At 48.7% G+C, this 23497-nt stretch overlaps 1 protein-coding gene across 1 annotated transcript in view; it reads left to right on the forward strand.

The window, feature by feature from the left end:
* The window catches only part of LOC146813699 (uncharacterized), a 616738-nt gene that overhangs the window by 306972 nt on the left and 286269 nt on the right, over positions 1 to 23497 (forward strand). Inside the window, exons 4-5 of the mRNA XM_085610187.1 lie at positions 9202 to 9449; positions 12905 to 13066. Of these exons, the coding sequence (XP_085466313.1) occupies positions 9202 to 9449; positions 12905 to 13066 (410 nt within the window). The remainder of the gene's footprint in view (positions 1 to 9201; positions 9450 to 12904; positions 13067 to 23497) is intronic.

Below are 23497 nucleotides of genomic sequence, written 5' to 3' on the forward strand. Positions count from 1 at the left end.
GGTGGTGACCCTGGAAAAGAGGGCCGAGGATGCTGAAGGGCGCAACCGCCGCAATAACATTCGCGTAGTCGGGCTGCCGGAAAAGATCGAAGGGGGAGATATGCTAACCTACCTGGAGACCTGGCTGCAAGAGGTGGTGGCGCCCGAGGGACTTACGCGGTTCTTTACTCTGGAGAGGGCGCATAGGGTTCCGGCCCGTCCCCCGGACCCGGGCAGGCCGCCCCGGCCGGTGGTGGCCCGTCTGCTGCATTATAAGGACCGGGATATTATCCTTCAGAGGGCCAGAACTTCGGGACCCTACCAGGTGGAGAACGCTCGGGTCTCTATTTACCCGGATTACCCCATGGAGGTTCAGCGCAGACGTACCTCATTCCTGGCGGTGAAGAGGGCACTGCGGGAAGAGGGGCTGCAATACTCTTTGTTGTTCCCGGCCCGTCTCCGAGTGGTGATGGATGGGGCGGCTTTCTTCTTCACTGACCCTGCGGCAGCCTGGAGTTGGCTGGAGTCGGCCAGACCCCGAGCGGCGGCGCATGCTGCTGGAGAGGGGCCGGGGGGTACCCCGACGAAGGCCCGTCGCAACAGACGCAACAGGATGAGGACGGCGGGGGCCCGATCTCCGGGTGCGTCCCAGACGGCTCTGGAGAGGCGAGCTGCGCTGCGGGCGGTCTCTGTGATTTCCGGGGCCACGGCCTCCCAGCCCAGCGAGGATTCGGGCTCTAGGAAGGGCACGGAGGACTCCCATTCGGATGGCGCTATCGACGAAGCGGAGGTGCTGCCAGATGTTACCCCGGGGACGGCGGATGGAATGGGAATGTTGGACGCCTGAAGGTTTGGGGAGTGCTCGGGCTCTGAACTAAGGGACTTGGGCAGGGAGGACTGGGTACGTGTGGAGAGGGACGCTGATTCGGGCTTGCTGGGGCTTAGGGAGGGCCGGGTACCAGGTGGTGCCCATGGATGGAAGGTCTGGAGATTCTTGGGGACCCCGGGGGTGGGGGTGGGGGAGCTTGCGGGGGGTGGACCGCTGGGGGGGAGTGACAATGACGGAGACTGGGCATGGATGCTTTGGGGAGGACTACCGTCAAACCCGTCAGGCGTAGAGTCACCACCTCGCCCTCACGGACATAGTGAGACCCTGGTGGCTACCAGAGTATTTGGTTTCTGTTTGGGGGAATATTTGGATGGGTGACTGCGGTTTAGAGCCTGTTCTGGGGAGGGGTGGGGAATCGGGGAGTTGGGATGTTTTAGGGTTTCAGGGGGTTGTCAGTGTGCCTTGGAGGGGTAGGAAGGGATGGTTGGTTCGACGATGGGATGGGGACCCCCCTTGAATTGAGAATTGTGACTTGGAATGTGAGAGGGCTCACCTCTATGGTGAAGAGACATAAAATCCATGCATACTTAGTGCGGTGAGGGGTTCAGGTAGCCTTCCTTCAAGAGACCCACTTAGATAGAGAGGAGGGGAAGGCATTGCAGCGGCGCTGGCGGGGCCAATTATACTACACCACCTTTTCGAGGTTTGCCCGGGGGGCTCTGATCTGGGTGAGAGCGGGTGTCCCTTTCCAACCCCTGATGACATTGGTAGACCCAGAGGGCAGGTTTGTAGCAGTGCAGGGGCGGCTGGATGGGAGGGATTTGAGCATGTGTAGCGTATATGCCCCTAATATGGACCAGGCGGCGTTTTTCTCCAGGCTGTCGGGGCAGTTGGCGGCGTATTTGACGGGGCCGGTGGTACTGGGAGGGGACTTTAATTCAGTGACGGATGTGGAGTTGGATAGGTCCCACCCTCCCCTGGCACAGTCGGCGGTGCGTCGGGTGGCCAATACTCGAAGCAGCTGGCAGGACACCTGGGGTCTGGTAGACACTTGGCGTACTCATCACCCGCTGGACAGGGATTACTCATTCTATTCTGCCCCCCATGAGCTGTATGTCAGATTGGATGGTATACTGTGTTCTTCGGACGTCCACTCGCTGATGCGACATAGTGAATATCTAGCGAAAACTCTCTCGGACCATAACCCCTGTATGGGGGTGTTGCAGTGGTCCAGGCAGCGGCAAGTTATTCCCACGTGGCGTCTTAACCCTCTGCTTCTGGAGGACCCGGTCTTCCGGGCTGAGGTTAGTGAATGCTTAACACAATATTTCGAGCGAAACTCGGGCACGACGGCAAGCCGGGCGACGGAATGGGACGCGCTCAAGGCGGTTGTTCGGGGGGTTTGTATCTCGTCCACAGCCGGAGTGAGGAAGTCGCTATTGAAGGAGGTGGATGGGGCGGAGGCTCGGCTGCGGGCGGCGGAACGGGCGCATCAGTCGGGAAGCGGTGAGTTGGCTGCGGTTGCTGAGGCACGTGAGGGTGTGGCGGTGCAGGTGGAGAGGCTCCGCTGCTTCGACCATAAAAGCTACCTAATGCGAGCGCACGCGGAGCGCGATAAGGTGGGATCCCTTTTGGCTTGGTTGGCGAACCCGGCGGCCCGGGGGGAACCGATACTTGCCCTGGCTGACGCGGGGGGTGCCCCGGTTTATTACCAGAAGGGGATAAATCAGCAGTTCGCCGGATACTACGCTGGGTTATACGACAGCACCATGGAGGGGGAGCCTGAGGGCCTAGCGGACTTCTTGCTGGAGGCCCGCCTACCTCGCCTGGACCCGGAGATTGGGAAAGAACTTGGCGGTGCCATATCGCTGGGCGAAATTCGGGCGGCGATTAGACACATGGCACGTCGGAAAACCCCGGGGGCAGATGGGTTGCCTGTCGAGTTCTATGCGGCGTTTCCGGATCTGTTGGCCCCGCAGCTGCAGGCCCTCTACAGCGAAGCCTGGCGACGTGGGTGCTTACCCGCCTCTGCTCGGGAGGCGATTGTGATACCCTTATTAAAGCCCGGAGGGAAGGCCGACGCGCGCACGGCGTATCGGCCGCTCTCCATGTTGACTGTGGACTATAAGATATTGAGTAAGGTACTGGCGTCGCGCCTCTTGGGTCATATGGCCGCCTTAGTCCACCCGGATCAGGCTGGCTTTATTCCTCGACGCAGCACTGCCACTTCCGTGAGAAGGTTACTGCGAGTGATGGAACTGGACCGGGAGGTCTTCCCGGAGGCCTGTACGCTGTCGGTCGACATAGAAAAGGCCTTCGATAGTGTGGAATGGCCTTATTTGTATCGAGTGTTGCGGGAGTTCGGCTTGGGGGAGGACTTTGTGCGCTGGACCACGTTGCTTTATAGCGAGGCTACAGCCCGGGTGAAGACGGGGGTCACCATATCGGCCTCCTACCATGTCCGGAGGGGGACGAGACAGGGGTGTTCCCTCTCCCCCTTGCTGTTCGCGCTGGCCATTGAACCATTGGCGGCTCATGCCCGACGAGGGGGTGCGTATGTAGGGGTTTCCTTGCGGGAAGATACGCATTATATCTCCCTCTATGCGGACGATCTACTGATGTTCTTGGAGGACGCGGCGGGTGCACTGGAGGGAGCGGTTGCCCTTTTGGAGGTGTTTGGTCGGCTGTCTGGGCTTAAGGTCAACTGGCGTAAAACATGTTTGTTCCCGTTGTCGCGAGGGGGACAGCCCCTGCAGGCGTTGGGTCACATCCGCTGGGAAGGCAGCTGTCTCCGTTATCTGGGGGTTAACATCTACCATACCCAGGCCGATTTGCTGGAAGGGAATGTGGGTAGAGCGCTTCGAGGCCTAAGGAGTAGTATGGGATTTTGGAAAACGCTCCCGCTCTCGTGTGCTGGGAGGGTGGCGCTGCTGAAAATGGTGGCGCTGCCGCGGCTCCTTTATTATTTTCGCACCCTTCCAATATGGATCCCAGCGTCGTTTTTTGCGCGGCTGCGGGTATTCACCACGAGCTTCATTTGGGGCTCGGGAAGGCGTCGAGTGGCGCTGACCACCTTGCGGCGGCCGTGGGCGGAGGGGGGCTTGGCGGCTCCGGATTTCGAATGGTACTATCTGGCGGCCCAGCTCCAGTGGCTCACGCAGGTGGTGGCCAGGGAGTACAGGGGCCCGGAAGGCCCCCAGGGCAGACTAATCCCGCGCCACGTGCTGGCCTTTATAGTCCTTCACCAGAGGTTAGACCTCGCCCAGCTCACCATGGAGGAACGTACCCTCCGGTTATGCTGGAACAGATGCCAGAGAAAGGCCGCCATAGTTCACCCCTATGCCCCGGAGATCCCCCTGGGGATGTGTACGGCGTTCCCGCATGGAGGAGATTGGTCGGGATTAGCGGTCTGGGAGGAACTGGGGGTACAGATGGTAGGGGACTTATTTCGAGAGGGAGTACTGCTGCCTTTTCAAGACTTGCAGGACTCTTATGGGCTTCCGCGGGGAGACTTCCTTCTTCATGCGGCCTTGGTGGCGAGCCTCCAGAGGCATTGGAACGTGGGGCTGTCGGAGCCCCCGACTGCCGCGGGTTGCCAATACGTAGTGATGGCGGCGGGGACGGCCAAGGCCATCACATGCCTTTATCGCCGGCTGTCGACGGAGAGCCTCCTCCCCTTGGGCGCCTTGAGGGAAAAGTGGGAGGCGGACCTGGGGAAAGAGATCCCTGAGTCTACATGGTCCACGCTGGTGCGGAGGGCATGGAAGGGGACGAGGAATGCCAGGTTCCAGTTAGTCCAGTTTTTTACATTACACAGAGCGTACCTGATACCGGCCAAGATACTACAATATTTCGGGGGAGCGCACTCTCAGTGCCCGCGGTGCGGGGTGGACGGTGCAGACTTTCGACACATGTTTTGGGCCTGTAGGCAGTTGGGTGACTACTGGGAAGCGGTGGTAGATTGCTTGAACCGGGTCACGGATCGCTCCATTGGTCCGGAGATGGGGACCTGCTTGCTGCTTTGGTTCCCCCACACTCGTCGCACGAAGGTCACAAGCAAATTTTATGATCTAGGGCTGATAATGGCCAAGAGGGAATTGACTCTGCACTGGAAATCCAGGGGGGGACCCAGCTTCCTGCGTTGGAGATCAGCCCTAGTGCGTTGGGCGGGGGCTGAGGGCACGCTCCGGGTGCAACTGGCCCTCCGGCGAGATGACGAAAAAGCGCTAGCGACAGCCCGGGCATGGGAAGCGTTGGTGGTAGAACTCCAGGGGTTGATGTCCGAGTCGGGGGAGGAAGGGAGTGGGTCTGAGGGGGAAGTGGTAGTGGGGAGTGGGGAGTAGTTGAGGCGGGACGGCGGGCCTTGACCGCCTACACTTTGGACTGGGCTAGGGGGAAGGTCCTGTTGATTTAGGGAACGGTGGGGCCCCTGTATTGCATTGACCAGGGGGAGGGGACGCATCGAGAGTGGGACCGGGGTAGCAGATGGGGGCGCACTGACAGAGGGTGGGGGAGGGGGGGGAGGGGCCGGGTGGGACGGTTGAGTGGAAATGCTGGTATATGTGGGGTATTTCCTGAATGGGCGGGGTTTGAGAGTTGATTGTTGTATCGATGTGTTGGAAAACAATAAAAAATGTTTCAACAAAAAAAAAAAACAATGAACTGGGATGCAGCCCGGGAATTACTAGTGTTTGAGATTAATTCAAGGTTTCCATCCATCACTTTTTTGTATACTTTAGTGAGTCATTCTAGGAGGGACGGATATGCCCAGGTCCATGCACACCGTGTCACTGGAGCCTAGCTACAACCTAGCTGATGAACCCTAGCTAGGGAGAAACTGGTTCTTGGTTGCTTATGTCCTGGCCAGGGAGGACCTAGCCTGGTTGTTCAGTCTGGACTGTTCCCATTGGAGCAGGGTAAAGACTGATTTGCATATTGCTGAGTCCAAACTGAGGTGGCATGGTATGGAAAATAATTGTGGACTGGGATGCGGCCTGAGTAATTACCAGGAGATGAGATAAATTCAAGCATTCCATCCATCACTTTTTTGTATCCCGTAGTAAACTGTGTTCTCAGCTCTAAATGGTCAGAGCAGCAAGAACTTAGAGTATTATTATAAATAAACTCTACAGGTAGGCACTTCCCCTCGCCCATTGCCAGACCCTCTGCTGCTGCCCACATAGCGCCATCGGTGTGAAAAAAGGAAATGTGCTCTGAGTCTGTCATCACTTGGAGATTTTTGATTGATTTTGACTTATTATTTTATATAGCGCATTGAATCATCCCCGGGAGGGTATCTCAGCGCTCGGAGGAGGCAGTGAAGCATAGGTCGAGGTTATCAGGCTGGGAACAGGGCGGTTTTCAGAGCTTTCCTAAACTTCCAGTGGTCGGGGCATTGTCTTAAGGCCAGCGGTAGCTGGTTCCAAATGCGAGGGGCCAGGTAGGAGAAACATTTTCCTCCTGTTCGTGCTTTCCTAATCTTGGGACTTGTAAGAGCGATTTGGATCTGGAGCGTCGAGATCGGAGGGGAGTGTAGAGGTGGAGTCTCTCCGCCAGATAGGGAGGGCTGTTTCCCCAGATCGCTTTGTGAGTGAGGCAGCATATCTTGAATTTTACGCGTAGTCGTATGGGCAGCCAATGGAGTTGATGGAGGAGGGGGAGAGAGGCAGATCTGTAAGGTGCATTTAAGATCAGACAAGCAGCGGTGTTCTGTACCACCTGCAATCGGTCAAGTGAAGACTCGTTGGCTGCGATCTGGAGAGCATTGCAATAATCTAACTTACTCAGCACTAGGGTCTTGGTAAGGGTCTTTCTGATGGAGTCGGGGAGATAGGGGAAGGCTTTCTTTAGAAGGCTCAGTATGTGGAAGCATGAGCCCACTGTGTGTGATACGTGTTTTTTCATAGTGAGGGACTGTTCGAGGAGCACCCGAGGTTTTTTACTGAAGTTGCCGGGGTGGGAGGGTGCCCAGTTCTGGAGGCCACCACTGCGGGGTCCACAGGAGAGGGGCATCACCGAAGAGCATGACTTCCGTCTTTCCGGCATTCAGCTGGAGGAAGTTGTTTTCCATCCAGCGAGATATGGCCATCATGCCGGAAGAGAATGTGCGTTGAGCTGTCTGGGAGGTTTTGTTGAAGGAGAATGTGAGCTGTGTATCATCCGCGTAGGATATTGGGACGGATCCATAGTGCCTCAATAAGGTGGCCAGGCGGGCAATGTATATGTTGAACATGGTCGGGCTTAGGCAAGAACCCTGTGGAACTCCCTTGGTAAGGTCTTGAGGATTAGACCAGAAAGGTCAGAGATTGATGGTCTGGGAGCGATTAGCAAGGAAGCTGTTCATCCATTTCAGGGCCGTCCCCCCGATTCCTGCCTCCCTGAATCTTGTGAGCAGAATCTGATGATCGACCGTATCTAACGCTGCCGAAAGGTCTAATAGCACGAGGAGGGTAGGTTGGTTTTGATCTACGGTGCGTCTGATGTTGTAGGTGACGGCTACGAGGGCAGATTCTGTGCTATAGTTTGGGCGGAAGCACGATTGGGTCGGGTCAAGGTAGCCGATTGCTTCTAAATGGTCGGATAGATGTTTATTCACATGTTTTTCTATGGTTTTGCTTAGATATGGCAGGAGGGAGATGGGGCGGAGGTTAGACAAGTTATCTGAGGGTAAGTTAGTGTTTTTCCTGATGGGGATGATTCGGGCCGCTTTCCAGGCAAGAGGTAGATGTCCTTCCTCCAGTGATTGGTTTAGAAGGGAGCAGACGGGGCGAGAGAGTTGTTTTGCTAAGGATGCCATGATCTTGGCCGGCATTGTGTCTAACGGAGAGCCGGAGGTGATTTTGGCCATATGGACTCGGTGTCTTCTTGTGTGAGTGGTGGGAATTTTAGGAGGGTAGTGAGGTTGGGTGGGGAGTGGGGGGGATATCAGGAGTAGTATCTGAATAGGGGAGGTTCTTTGAGGAGATGATTTTGTTATAGATGGTGTCTATTTTTTGTATGAAGTGGTTACTAATTTTATCGCAGAGTGTTTGAGAGGGGACTTCTGTAGTCTCACATACTATGGGATGAGTGAAAGTTTTCAGAATTTGTATATGGCTTTAGGGGTGTTTTTAGCTGTACTGAGTTGAAGAGCTATGTAAGATTTGCGAGTACGTTTAATATTTTTATGATAGAGAGACAAGGCGGCTCTGTACTTCTCGTTGTTGGCTTCAAGATTGGTGCGACGCCATTTCCTTTCAAGGTTTTTACAGCTGGTTTCTTCTACATGGAGTTCCGGGGAGAACCATGCTGCCTTGGGTGATGTGCTTTTGGATGAGCGGATTGATTGAGGTGTGCTAGGCTGTCTTCTAGTTTGTCATGGGGGAGTTTATTGGTGCGATAAAGGTAGCGGCAAAAGTGTCAGGATTGATTTTATACCATTGTCTGTATGAGGGTCGGTTTTGAGTAGTATAACGATGGGTCACATTAAGTTCCTGTAGCTGGAAATTAATGATGGCATGGTCAGACCAAGTGACTGGTTCAGGAGCGTTGCATGTGAGAAGGGGGGAGTTAGAAAAGATGATGTCCAGTGTGTGTCCGGCTGAGTGGGCAGGGCCATGGTTGATTTTATAAAGGTTGAGGGTGGAGAGATCGTTGAGGAAGGATGCGGTACCTGTATTGGCTAGGATTTCACTATGGATGTTGAATTTGTTGGAGGAGATCACATGGGGGGCAAGTAATTCCAGTAACAAGAGAGAGAAGTTAGCTAGGGGGCCCGGGGGGCGGTAGACCAGAGCTCCCTTCCAGTTTATTTGAGGGGAGAGGTCGAGCTTGAATATTAAGATCTCAATCGTGTCATTAGAGTGTTGTTCCAGAATGGACACTTTTGCCCGGTCGTTGTGGATTATAGCAATCCCACCACCGGTTCTGGGCTGTCTGTCGAGCCTAAGGTTTTTTTACCCTTCGGGTAAGGCAATGGTGATTGCTGGAGTGTTTGAGGGTTTTAGCCATGTCTCAGTGATGAGGCCAATGTCGGGTGAGTCGTTGTCCAGAAGATCCCAAAGCTCTACTGCGTGCTTAGGGAGAGATCTTACATTTCCCAGAAAGCCTTTCCAGCTACACCGAGGGGGGAGAGTTTTCCCAGTAAGTGGGTAAGTGCATGTTAAAAAACGCGAAATTTCTAATGAATTAAAAGGCGTAGGCTGCTTACATTATATCAAGCAAGCGCGATTTCAAAATTACCGCTGTGTTGCCCTCGCTGTGTTGCCCTCGATGATATTTCTTTGAGAGCAGGAGGAGGGGGAGGATCAGGGGAGTTTGTCAGCTAGCGCCTGCTGCTCTGCCTAAAATGCAGTCAAAGCATGCCCAATGCTTACGTAAATATGTGTTCTTTTTTTTCTCACATTAATTTCTAGGACCGTGTTGTACCTGGAGTACAAACTGGCCAAGTTACTTGTCCGCCCGCTGCAAGATCGACACCCGGCCACGCGGTTTGACATCCGTGGGTACAGCCGGCAAGCAGATAGTGCTGGTGTGTCCAGCATCCCGTCCACCGCTGGCCTCCCTGTGGCTACTCAGGGTCCAGGAACCCCCTTCCCGAAGCTCAGCGATCATCTGGTCATCAGGCTTCCCAGCCGGACCCGCAGCACCCCAGCCAATCTCGGTGAGACGTGAAGCCCCACTCAGGTTGTACAAATGCGCTTCTTCCAGGCACTCAAGGGTTCATGTCTACCCAGTGCCTGGAACGATCTGGATAGAAAGAAGAAGATACAGAGAGGAAGGATCCTATGGTACCTGAGTGCTAAGGCAAGGTGAAGTTTAGATAGAAGGAAGGACGCTGATCTTAAAGGTGTGTCCGAGGGAAAACGTATACACGTATAGCTACAGCTGGGATTGCCAACCCACCGAAGAGTAAAATCCATTCAGAATTGCAATGTATATGAGAAATATTTACATACAATCAGCACTATTCACACAGGTAACTTAGACTCATGAGTAATTTAAGTACCACTTACTCTTGCACCTTTGAGTAACTACTACTTTTGTCCATTCACAAAATCCAAAGTGTAAAGTTACTCAAAAGTGTAGACTTACATGTCTCAAACCCCTGAAAAAGTGGGTGGAGCCAGATTTATGAGTATGTTACTACTGCCAATAAAGAAACAGTAGTATGTCCATCACCACACATGGCCAACTACTGAGACGTTCTCCTGAACGGCCTCCCATTGAAAGTAATGCAAGTAGGGACTTACAATTGACCTCCATAGAACAGTGTTAAATTAAATTTATTTAAACTATTTTAAATTGTTCAAAACATAAATATAATTTAATGTAAAAAAGTATACAGAAATGTTACATATTTATTAATTATTTTTAAAATAGTTTATAACCTTACTTGAATTAAAAAGTAATGTAATATTATTTGTATTAAATATAATTATATTACGCAGAATTAATTCTATAAATAATTTTTAATATTTTTAATGAATAATATTTTTTAAAACTTTATGTGGACATTTATTAATTTAAACTTCAGAAAAATGTTTTTTATTTATTTAATGTATTTAAATTTAGGAAAGATGTACTTCAAAATTGAGTTAATAGCCCCATAGTATTTTTTATTTTGTTCAACATTTAAAGTAAATATGCAACGTTAATTTAATTTACAGTTATATTTAACACAAAAATATTTTACTAATTCATTATAAAGTTTAATATGCTTTTTTAATGTGACCTATGCTTTATGTTGGGGAAAAGCTCCACCCTGACTGTGGAGTCTCGCTATGGTAAAGTATAGGGAAAAGTAAAAAGGTTTAGTTAACTAAAAAAAATACATTTCTGAAGTGTGCATTTAAAAATAATTTTCCATCTAAAGTATTAAAATTATATTTTTTATCATGCAATTAATATTAAAAATGATGTACAGAAATAATTCAAATTTTTTTTCTATTATATTTTACTAAAAAAGAATGTTACATTCATTTCTAAATCAAAAACGGTTGGTAAAATATTTGTAATGAAATAATAAATATGGTTTTTTTAATAGTTTTTTAACATAAAATTATATTTATTTATGTTTTAAACTATTTTACATAATTTATTATAACTTTATTTCCTCTAGGGTTTCATTATAAGTCTTAATGGGCCATGTGTTTCAAAAAAGAGTTTTGAGATTCTCAAGTTGCGATTTTTAGCGAATCGCAATTAGAGAATCGCAAAATGCAATGTATGTAGGATTTGTTAACAAGTTTGAGAATCCTACATATTCCTTATTTGCGAATTGCAAATTGAGATTCGCGAATAAGGAATACCTTCCCATTCATTCCCATGGGCTAGGAGGCCCATAGGAATGAATGGGAAGACATTCTCAATTCGCGATTACCAATTAGAGAATCGTAAATTGAGAATGCAATTTCAAGGTTGCAAGGGTGCCAAAAGGACACCCTGTTGCACCCCTGAAATTTGCATGTGTGCACACTTTGCGCCCATACATGCCCTAAGGGCATGTCTGTGCGTCATACGGCACTTTTCAAAAATCAAAAAAGTGTTTTTTTAAAGAAAATCGCAAATTACCACCAACTTGAAGTTGGTGGTAATTTGCAAATCCTTTAGGCCAAATAGCAAATTTCTGGTGCTTCCAGATTTGCATTTAAGGTATCGCAATTTGCAATTCCTTAATTGCATTCGCAAAATAGAGAATTGCAAATTTTGCGATTCTCTATTTTGCGATAGCCTTTTGGGATGATACATCCCAAAAGGCTTTTCCAATTTGCAAACGGGCCGATGCTGAGAATCAGCCCGTTTGCAAATGGGAAAATGGCTTGATAAATATGACCCTACGTCTATTATTTTCTAAGGAAGGGTGTTGCAGTACCAGTGGTTGGCTATATGTGGTGCTAGACTTACTCAAGCTCTAAACTGGAGCAAACTACTACCGTTTTTGGCCCCTTTTTGGATGTTATAACTTTACAAGTACAGTTTGTGAATAGCAATGGGATTACTAAGAGTCCTTGTCCCTCCATAAACCCCTTCCTAAGCCCCCTAAGCCCCTTTACTCCTCCCTTAACCCCCCCCAATTTATAGGTAAGTATGTCTGTTTTCACAGCCACTCCCCTGGTCCGACCCACAGTTGCTACTAAGGGGCCGATTCCGATTTCGGCTGGTAGGGCTCCGAACGATGGTCGGAGCCCTTCCGACCGAATCGGAATGTGTCGGCCGGATTTCTTCCAGACCGAGCCATTCCGATGGGCTCGGTCGGAAAGGAATCCGACTCGGATTTCCGCACGGCGGACGGGCTCTCCGAGCCTGTCGCCAGCCATCCGGAAATGCCTTAGTACTCCCCCGGCCGCCTCTTTACGACCGAGGGAATACAATGGTTTTTCCCTGCCTTTTCGTGCCGGTCTTTCCGGCACGAAAAGGCAGTTGGAAACAGTCTTTGGTGGGCCCCAGTAGGGCCCCCAAGGGTGCGAGGCTGCCGAATGGCGGCCTGGGGGCAACTATGGTGCCCCTCTGTGGATCCCTGCACCCGGTGGCAGGTACCTTGGGGTGCCGGCCACAGGGTGCAGGGATGAACTGCACCCCTGCTTTTCACAGTGCTATCATGCATTCCGCTCGGAATGTATGCTTGTATTGTGAAGTATACGAGTGAGACCGAACCCTGTTCAGTCATATCACACTTGCAGGGCTGTAACCGACGACAGCAGGTCAGTCGGTTACGACTCCTGACCGATGTCGAACGGACCTGAGTCCGTCCAACATCGGAATCGGCCCCTAACAAGTAAGCACGACAGAGACCTCGCACCCCAGGGCCCAGATAACCCCACTTAAGGATCGCCCCAAAGGAAAGTTAGGAGAGGTGGGTGTTTGCATTCGTAGGGCTTGTGAGTAGGATGCTGTAGTACATTTATAGTGCTATTGTAAAACTACTAAAATGACTACAAATTGCAGTTTGTGAATAGGCCTCAATGAATTTGAGTGGAAAGTATGTGCACCATTGTTGGATATCCTTAAAGCCCAACTGGATTGCACCATGCAGTAGGTTGTCAAGCTCATCCCTGGTGATACTGTGATGGTGCTGGCTGGATTGTGATTGCTAACGTCTTTTGCTCGTCTCTGCAGGTAGAGGAGCGCGCCGCGTGGAGCTGTACTCACTAGAGTGTAATGGGGAGCTGATGCTAGGGTACTACACTCCATGGGAGGTCTCCGGACACATGATGCTTCCTTCCCTCACAGACCTCTCGCACCTGGCAATGGCAGATCCTGGACCTGGAGGCCACAAAGGTGAGTTTACCCTTTAATGGACTCCAGTGTCCTGGTCACCCCATCTCAGAGAGTCAGGATCCCTGCTGCCTTCTCTGTCATTGGTCAGGAAAGAGAGTGTCTATTTCATCTTCAATGTGCACTTCACTGTATGAATGATCATTTCATTTCCATCACTCACACTCGAGGCCAGTGTAGGAGAGTAGGATCTGCTTCACATGGGTACCCCCACTTTTTGCTTGTGTTTCACTGTTTTTCGACCTTAGTCTGGCTGTGGCCCTACTAATCAGGACCCCAGCCTAGCTGCTTCCTCTCTAAAATGGTTTCCATGTACATTAGGTACATATCTAATTGGATTTCGGAGTGCCTTAGAAGCCCCTGGTATATGGTATACTATGTACCTAGGACATAGGTACCTCAGAGGCCTACCAGGGGCTGCAGCATGTATTATGCCACCCCTGGGAAGCACTCCAAAATGACACCACAGGTCTGCTACTGCAACCTGGGTAAGGGTGTGCTTGCACTCCTTACTGTGGTATAGGCTACCTATATCACTACCTTATACAGACACATATAAACCTATAATCCATTCCTATGGCAGACCTTGACAATCCTGAAAGCAGAGTGCTTGGTTTTGTGTGAGAGGGTGCCCAAGCATGAGCTGAGCCCCTCTGCAGCATTCGGAAATGCTTCCTTATGACTGTTCTGTGATACAGCCAAACCATATAGTGCATTATAATCTCGCAGTAAATGCTAACTTTGGGATGGCTGCATCAGAACATGTTGTGTTCCGTGTCAAGCGCTTTGGAATACTACCCCACGCTAGTTCTGGCAGTGGGGGTAGCATTCCACCCTTCTAGAGGGAGAGACATGTTTACACTGGCTAAACCTGGTTAAATCCTTTCAAAGCCCTGGCATCACAAAATGGATGCCACTGCCACAGATACGGGTCTGGCCTCCTGCTGCTGGGGAAAACTCCGGCAGAGGAGGTCTGGACAATAGGTTTCTTGTCACAGGGAGGTGTTAGCACCTCCCCAGACAGGCAGATGTGTATTGGGGCAGGGTGGGTGCATTCAGAGAATGCTTTTGAGACACTGCCTGGGGCACACAAGGTGTCCCTGTGCATAGCCCAGTTCATCCTCGAATTTGTGCTTTGGGCTCTGAGTAGCCCCAGCCTTGAGCACCTCCTGCACCAAAGATTGTTGGCCTCCACGAATGACGCGTGGGCCAGCTTCCAGAGCGACCGCTCGAGGCTCCTTCGCGATCACTAGCCCATTGGCTAGCAGGTCCCCACGAAGGCAACTCCACTTCTGTTGGGGCTTTTCTGGTTGCTCCAGACTTGCTCTTACTTACCCTTGCTGGGTGAGTCCATCAGACCTTGCTGGTCTGCACCGCAGTCCTTTCTCTGATTTCCTGAGACTTGCCGTTGCCAAGGCTTGTTGGGTCCTTTCTGGTCGACGACACCGCAGCACTCGACAGAGTTCAGGGGACAGCTCAAATCCGGCTCATGGACTTCGTCGACGCCTCCTAAACCTCGTGGCTGAAGAGTCAGGACACCCATCAACTCACCTGAAGCACCTGACATCTGTGGACATTGGTCCATCCTGCCCTAGATCACTGGCAAGTGACCCAGACTCTGTCCCCACTGCTTTCAGGTTCCTTACATCCTAGATCCAGGCTTGGATCTCTCCGGACACTTCTCCTCTTCACGTCAGCAGCAGTTCTTTGCAGGCTTCCATTGAAATCGACAACGTGACCCGACACCAAAAGTCACCTATGCACCCGGCTTCCCTGGGTGAGGTAACTCGATTACTCAGGTACTCTCGTGGGTGCTAGCCCTAGAACTTCCTAATTCCAAGAAGGTTTGGTCCTGACTCGATTAGAAGTGTCCCTAATCTTTAAAATTCCAACCGCCAAATTTCCCATAGAAAGTAATGGGAACCCGCGGTTGTGTTTCCACACTGCATACAGTTCCCGTGGGTCCCCTGTGTTCCTACCTTGGGTGGTTCCTTGGGGTCCCAGCGATTCTAGAGGCAATAGGCCTAGTGCCTATTCCAGTCGTGGTTCTTATACCACTTTTTTAGTATATGGTTTGGTACGCCCCTAGGGCCCAAACGTGTATTTGTGCTTTTACTGATGCTTAATCACTTGTAACTTTAGTACTTTGAACTCCAGTCTCATAAAGAGACTAGAGGGTGTGTTTAACCTTAAATACATATATTTTAAATAAATACCTGGTGTGGTTGTCCTTTCATTTGATCATTCAAGAGATTATAGACTGGTGAAACAAGCTGCTTTACATTCCTTCAAGACTTAGCCTGAAGGCTGCTCTCCATAGCTACCACTAGGATAGCTTTCAATAAAGGTTGTCTTTAACCTATCACCATAGGGGGTTGTTTGGACTGATACAAGGTGCCCACTAGAACTAGTGGACAGCATATATCAGGCCACCTTCTCACAGCCAGGTTACTAATGGTTTAAACCAGGGGGCTCCTCTCTTAATTCCCTACTCTGATTAACATACATAATGCTGTTCTATTAAGATCACCTTGGGGGAAGCAAGTCTCATGTCATCATATTTCAACATAGTCACTTCCTATTTAGTTTTCTGTTCGGCAGAGGAAATAATTGTCACCTGAATGCTAACATAGCATTAGAGCCCCCAGCTGAAGGCTGAGCCTGTCTTGTAAGGGCTCTCTTCGAATTATAGAACCAAGATCAGACAAAGACGTCTAATTAGAGAGAGGGCCTTTAACAATAGATAATATCCTGGATCGAGGGGTTGTGCAGTATGTTGAGTGTTTCCAGCCCCTAAGAGTTGGTGCATGGATTGTTTATCGTATCTTTAAGGTATTTATTGAGTCCATTATCACTGAGGCTTCTTGGCACTAGTCAAGGTTAAGCCAACAATAGAAACCAGCTCTAATGCTAAAGGCAGGTAAAATATGGATTAGAAAAGCAAACTTTTACATTTCTTTTTAACTCTAGCCAGGGAAGATTGGGGGTGTAAGTCTATCCATAAAGGGTTCCTCTTGGTGGGCCCATTCACAAAGGAAAATTTACACCAGTTGTAACAGACAGCACCAGCACTTCGCTTCCGACTGCACTCTTTGCATTAGGACAACACCAGCACTTCACTGCCTACTGCACTCCTTGTAATAGAACAACCCCAGCACTTCACTGCCAACTGCACTCCTTGTAATAGGACAACACCAGTACTTCACCGCCTACTGCACTCCTTGTAATAGGACAACCCCAGCACTTTGCTGCCGACTGCACTCCTTGTAATAGAACAACCCCAGCACAACACTGCCGACTGCACTCCTTGTACTAGATAGACCCCAGCACTTCACTGCCGACTGCACTCTTTGTATTTGGACAACCCCAGCACTTCACTGCCGACTGCACTCCTTGTATTAGATAGACCCCAGCACTTCACTGCCGACTGCACTCTTTGTATTAGGACAACCCCAGCACTTCACTGCCGACTGCACTCCTTGTAATAGGAAGACCCCAGCACTTCACTGCCGACTGCACTCCTTGTAATAGGAAGACCCAGCACTTCACTGCCAACTGCACTCCTTGTAATAGGAAGACATCAGCACTTCACTGTCGACTGCACTGCTTGTAATAGGACAACCCCAGCGCTTTACTGCCGACTGCACTCCTTGTAATAGGAGAACACCAGCACTTCATTGCCGACTGCACTCCTTGTATTAGGACAACCCCAGCAATTCACTGCCTACTGCAATCCTTGTAATAGGACAACACCATCACTTCACTGCTGACTGCACTCCTTGTAATAGGACAACACCAGCACTTCTCTGCCGACTGCACTCTTTGTAACAGACAGCACCAGCCAGTGCTTCATTTGTAAATGAATGAGTGCCAGTGCCCAAACCCCTGCTCTGAAGACCGTGACTGGGGCTATTAAATGTCGGTGCAGAATGAGTGTTCTTGAATACATCTCGTGCATCTTTAAACCACTACCAGGCACACCCTGTCCCTTTATCTCACTCTTGCAGGTCCTGCTTTCTTCCTTTGTGACACTTTTTCTGTCGGTCTCTTCCTCCTTATTTGCACTTCCCTGCAGGACTGCTCTACTTATAATACGACAGCATCAACACTGCTCTGTTGGACTGCACTACTTTCACTATGACAGCATCGACACTTCTCTATAGGACTGCAGTACCTTTACTATGACAGCATCAACACTTCTCTGTAGGACTGCAGTACTTTCACTATGACAGCATCGACACTTCTCTGTAGGACTGCACTACTTTCACTATGACAGCATCAACACTTCTCTGTAGGACTGCACTACTTTTACTATGACAGCATCAACACTTCTCTGTAGGACTGCAGTACTTTCACTATGACAGCATCGACACTTCTCTGTAGGACTGCACTACTTTCACTATGACAGCATCAACACTTCTCTATAGGACTGCTCTACTTATAATACGACAGCATCAACACTGCTCTGTTGGACTGCAGTACTTGTAATAGACAACTCTGCACTTCTCTATAGGACTGCAGTACTTTCACTATGACAGCATCAACACTTCTCTGTAGGACTGCACTACTTTTACTATGACAGCATCAACACTTCTCTGTAGGACTGCAGTACTTTCACTATGACAGCATCGACACTTCTCTGTAGGACTGCACTACTTTCACTATGACAGCATCAACACTTCTCTGTAGGACTGCAGTACTTTCACTATGACAGCATCAACACTTCTCTGTAGGACTGCACTACTTTCACTATGACAGCATCAACACTTCTCTGTAGGACTGCAGTACTTTCACTATGACAGCATCAACACTTCTCTGTAGGACTGCAGTACTTTTACTATGACAGCATCAACACTTCTCTGTAGGACTGCAGTACTTTCACTATGACAGCATCGACACTTCTCTGTAGGACTGCACTACTTTCACTATGACAGCATCAACACTTCTCTGTAGGACTGCAGTACTTTCACTATGACAGCATCAACACTTCTCTGTAGGACTGCACTACTTTCACTATGACAGCATCAACACTTCTCTGTAGGACTGCAGTACTTTCACTATGACAGCATCAACACTTCTCTGTAGGACTGCAGTACTTTTACTATGACAGCATCAACACTTCTCTGTAGGACTGCACTACTTTTACTATGACAGCATCAACACTTCTCTGTAGGACTGCAGTACTTTCACTATGACAGCATCAACACTTCTCTGTAGGACTGCAGTACTTTTACTATGACAGCATCAACACTTCTCTATAGGACTGCAGTACCTTTACTATGACAGCATCGACACTTCTCTATAGGACTGCAGTACTTTTGCTATGACAGCATCAACACTTCTCTATAGGACTGCAGTACCTTTACTATGACAGCATCGACACTTCTCTGTAGGACTGCACTACTTTTACTATGACAGCATCAACACTTCTCTGTAGGACTGCACTACTTTTACTATGACAGCATCAACACTTCTCTGTAGGACTGCACTACTTTCACTATGACAGCATCAACACTTCTCTGTAGGACTGCAGTACTTTTACTATGACAGCATCAACACTTCTCTATAGGACTGCAGTACCTTTACTATGACAGCATCGACACTTCTCTATAGGACTGCAGTACTTTTGCTATGACAGCATCAACACTTCTCTATAGGACTGCAGTACCTTTACTATGACAGCATCGACACTTCTCTGTAGGACTGCACTACTTTTACTATGACAGCATCAACACTTCTCTGTAGGACTGCACTACTTTTACTATGACAGCATCAACACTTCTCTGTAGGACTGCAGTACTTTTACTATGACAGCATCAACACTTCTCTGTAGGACTGCAGTACCTTTACTATGACAGCATCAACACTTCTCTGTAGGACTACACTACTTTTACTACGACAGCATCAACACTTCTCTGTAGGACTGCAGTACTTTTACTATGACAGCATCAACACTTCTCTGTAGGACTGCACTACTTTTACTATGACAGCATCAACACTTCTCTGTAGGACTGCAGTACTTTTATTATGACAGCATCAATACTTCTCTGTAGGACTGCAGTACTTTTACTATGACAGCATCGACACTTCTCTGTGGGACTGCAGTACTTTTACTATGACAGCATCGACACTTCTCTGTAGGACTGCACTACTTTTACTATGACAGCATCGACACTTCTCTGTAGGACTGCAGTACTTTTACTATGACAGCATCAACACTTCTCTATAGGACTGCAGTACCTTTACTATGACAGCATCGACACTTCTCTATAGGACTGCAGTACTTTTGCTATGACAGCATCAACACTTCTCTATAGGACTGCAGTACCTTTACTATGACAGCATCGACACTTCTCTGTAGGACTGCACTACTTTTACTATGACAGCATCAACACTTCTCTGTAGGACTGCACTACTTTTACTATGACAGCATCAACACTTCTCTGTAGGACTGCACTACTTTCACTATGACAGCATCAACACTTCTCTGTAGGACTGCAGTACTTTTACTATGACAGCATCAACACTTCTCTATAGGACTGCAGTACCTTTACTATGACAGCATCGACACTTCTCTATAGGACTGCAGTACTTTTGCTATGACAGCATCAACACTTCTCTATAGGACTGCAGTACCTTTACTATGACAGCATCGACACTTCTCTGTAGGACTGCACTACTTTTACTATGACAGCATCAACACTTCTCTGTAGGACTGCACTACTTTTACTATGACAGCATCAACACTTCTCTGTAGGACTGCAGTACTTTTACTATGACAGCATCAACACTTCTCTGTAGGACTGCAGTACCTTTACTATGACAGCATCAACACTTCTCTGTAGGACTGCAGTACCTTTACTATGACAGCATCAACACTTCTCTGTAGGACTGCAGTACTTTTACTATGACAGCATCGACACTTCTCCGTAGGACTGCAGTACTTTTACTATGACAGCATCAACACTTCTCTGTAGGACTGCAGTACTTTTATTATGACAGCATCAATACTTCTCTGTAGGACTGCAGTACTTTTACTATGACAGCATCGACACTTCTCTGTGGGACTGCAGTACTTTTACTATGACAGCATCGACACTTCTCTGTAGGACTGCACTACTTTTACTATGACAGCATCGACACTTCTCTGTAGGACTGCAGTACTTTTACTATGACAGCATCAACACTTCTCTGTAGGACTGCAGTACTTTTACTATGACTGCATCAACACTTCTCTGCAGGACTGCAGTACTTTTACTATGACAGCATCAACACTTCTCTGTAGGACTGCAGTACTTTTACTATGACAGCATCAACACTTCTCTGTAGGACTGCACTACTTTCACTATGACAGCATCAACACTTCTTTGTAGGACTGCACTACTTTTACTATGACAGCATCAACACTTCTCTGTAGGACTACACTACTTTTACTATGACAGCATCAACACTTCTCTGTAGGACTGCAGTACTTGTACTATGACAGAATCAACACTTCTCTGTAGGACTGCAGTACTTTTTCTATGACAGCATCAACACTTCTCTGTAGGACTGCACTACTTTTACTATGACAGCATCAACACTTCTCTGTAGGACTGCAGTACCTTTACTATGACAGCATCAACACTTCTCTGTAGGACTGCACTACTTTTACTATGACAGCATCGACACTTCTCTGTAGGACTGCAGTACTTTTACTATGACAGCATCGACACTTCTCTGTAGGACTGCAGTACTTTTACTATGACAGCATCAACACTTCTCTGTAGGACTGCAGTACTTTTATTATGACAGCATCGACACTTCTCTGTAGGACTGCAGTACTTTTACTATGACAGCATCAACACTTCTCTGTGGGACTGCAGTACTTTTACTATGACAGCATCGACACTTCTCTGTAGGACTGCACTACTTTTACTATGACAGCATCAACACTTCTTTGTAGGACTGCACTACTTTTACTATGACAGCATCAACACTTATTTGTAGGACTGCACTACTTTTACTATGACAGCATCGACACTTCTCTGTAGGACTGCAGTACTTTTACTATGACAGAATCAACACTTCTCTGTAGGACTGCAGTACTTTTACTATGACAGCATCAACACATCTCTGTAGGACTGCAGTACTTTTACTATGACAGCATCAACACTTCTCTGTAGGACTGCAGTACTTTTACTATGACAACATCAACACTTCTCTATAGGACAGCAGTACTTTTACTATGACAGCATCAACACTTCTCTGTAGGACTGCACTACTTTCACTATGACAGCATCAACACTTCTTTGTAGGACTGCACTACTTTTACTATGACAGCATCAACACTTATTTGTAGGACTGGACTACTTTTACTATGACAGCATCGACACTTCTCTGTAGGACTGCAGTACTTGTACCAGAGAGTACCAACCCTTCTCTGCAGGACCAGATTGGTCGCACACTGCTACACCTACCAGGCGTGTTCCCCCAATGAAAATGGTCCCTGAAGGTCAGCGTCGGCGGATACACCTATGCTCGAGTGTGAATGCAAGTATGCGTGGCGTGTGCCATCCCTGGACACGTGTTTCGAGGTAGTTGCCTCTCGTCAGCAGGTAGTAGGAAAATGTGTGGGGTTGCTGTGTAAGCTGCTAAAATCGTTCAGGTTTAGTACCTCTCGTAGCGCGCAGGTGCGTAACCATGAGTCCGTCGACTCCACCGGCTCAAGGGAGCCTGAATATAAAGTTAAACCAGATTGGTCGCACACTGCTACACCTACCAGGCGTGTTCCCCCAATGAAAATGGTCCCTGAAGGTCAGCATCGGCGGATACACCTATGCTCGAGTGTGAATGCAAGTATGCGTGGCGTGTGCCATCCCTGGACACGTGTTTCGAGGTAGTTGCCTCTCGTCAGCAGGGAGTAGGAAAATGTGTGGGGTTGCTGTGTAAGCTGCTAAAATCGTTCAGGTTTAGTACCTCTCGTAGCGCGCAGGTGCGTAACCATGAGTCCGTCGACTCCACCGGCTCAAGGGAGCCTGAATATAAAGTTAAACCAGATTGGTCGCACACTGCTACACCTACCAGGCGTGTTCCCCCAATGAAAATGGTCCCTGAAGGTCAGCGTCGGCGGATACACCTATGCTCGAGTGTGAATGCAAGTATGCGTGGCGTGTGCCATCCCTGGACACGTGTTTCGAGGTAGTTGCCTCTCGTCAGCAGGGAGTAGGAAAATGTGTGGGGTTGCTGTGTAAGCTGCTAAAATCGTTCAGGTTTAGTACCTCTCGTAGCGCGCAGGTGCGTAACCATGAGTCCGTCGACTCCACCGGCTCAAGGGAGCCTGAATATAAAGTTAAACCAGATTGGTCGCACACTGCTACACCTACCAGGCGTGTTCCCCCAATGGAAATGGTCCCTGAAGGTCAGCGTCGGCGGATACACTACTTTTACTATGACAGCATCAACACTTCTCTGTAGGACTGCAGTACCTTTACTATGACAGCATCAACACTTCTCTGTAGGACTGCACTACTTTTACTATGACAGCATCGACACTTCTCTGTAGGACTGCAGTACTTTTACTATGACAGCATCGACACTTCTCTGTAGGACTGCAGTACTTTTACTATGACAGCATCAATACTTCTCTGTAGGACTGCAGTACTTTTATTATGACAGCATCAACACTTCTCTGTAGGACTGCAGTACTTTTACTATGACAGCATCAACACTTCTCTGTAGGACTGCACTACTTTTACTATGACAGCATCAACACTTATTTGTAGGACTGCACTACTTTTACTATGACAGCATCGACACTTCTCTGTAGGACTGCAGTACTTTTACTATGACAGAATCAACACTTCTCTGTAGGACTGCAGTACTTTTACTATGACAGCATCAACACATCTCTGTAGGACTGCAGTACTTTTACTATGACAGCATCAACACTTCTCTGTAGGACTGCAGTACTTTTACTATGACAGCATCAACACTTCTCTGTAGGACTACACTACTTTTACTATGACAGCATCGACACTTCTCTGTAGGACTGCAGTACTTGTACCAGAGAGTACCAACCCTTCTCTGCAGGACAGAAGACCATGGCTGCCTGACTGTAAGTCATGCTGCTCCCAGGCTCTAACCCTAAAACTCACTGATAAAGCCTAAATAGGGCGAAAGCAGTCTAGGGTTGCTTGAGTTCTTGTTCAGACAGAATCTGGTTGGCAGTTCCAACTGGACTGTTCCTGTTGGAGAAAGGATGATTTGCATATGGCTGGTCTCTGTCTGAAGTGGCACGTAGGGTGAATACCGATGCACTGGAATAATTGATTGTGGCTGAAACCTGTGCAAGCATTTCACCCCCCACCGTTGACATTATGTAATAATGCACCCCACAAGGACACCCTTGGTGCAGCCCAAAGTTCACTTGATGATGTATCAGAGTGGGAGGAG

This window comes from Triturus cristatus, chromosome 6 (assembly GCF_964204655.1).
Source record: "Triturus cristatus chromosome 6, aTriCri1.1, whole genome shotgun sequence".
Classification (NCBI taxonomy): Eukaryota; Metazoa; Chordata; class Amphibia; order Caudata; family Salamandridae; genus Triturus; species Triturus cristatus.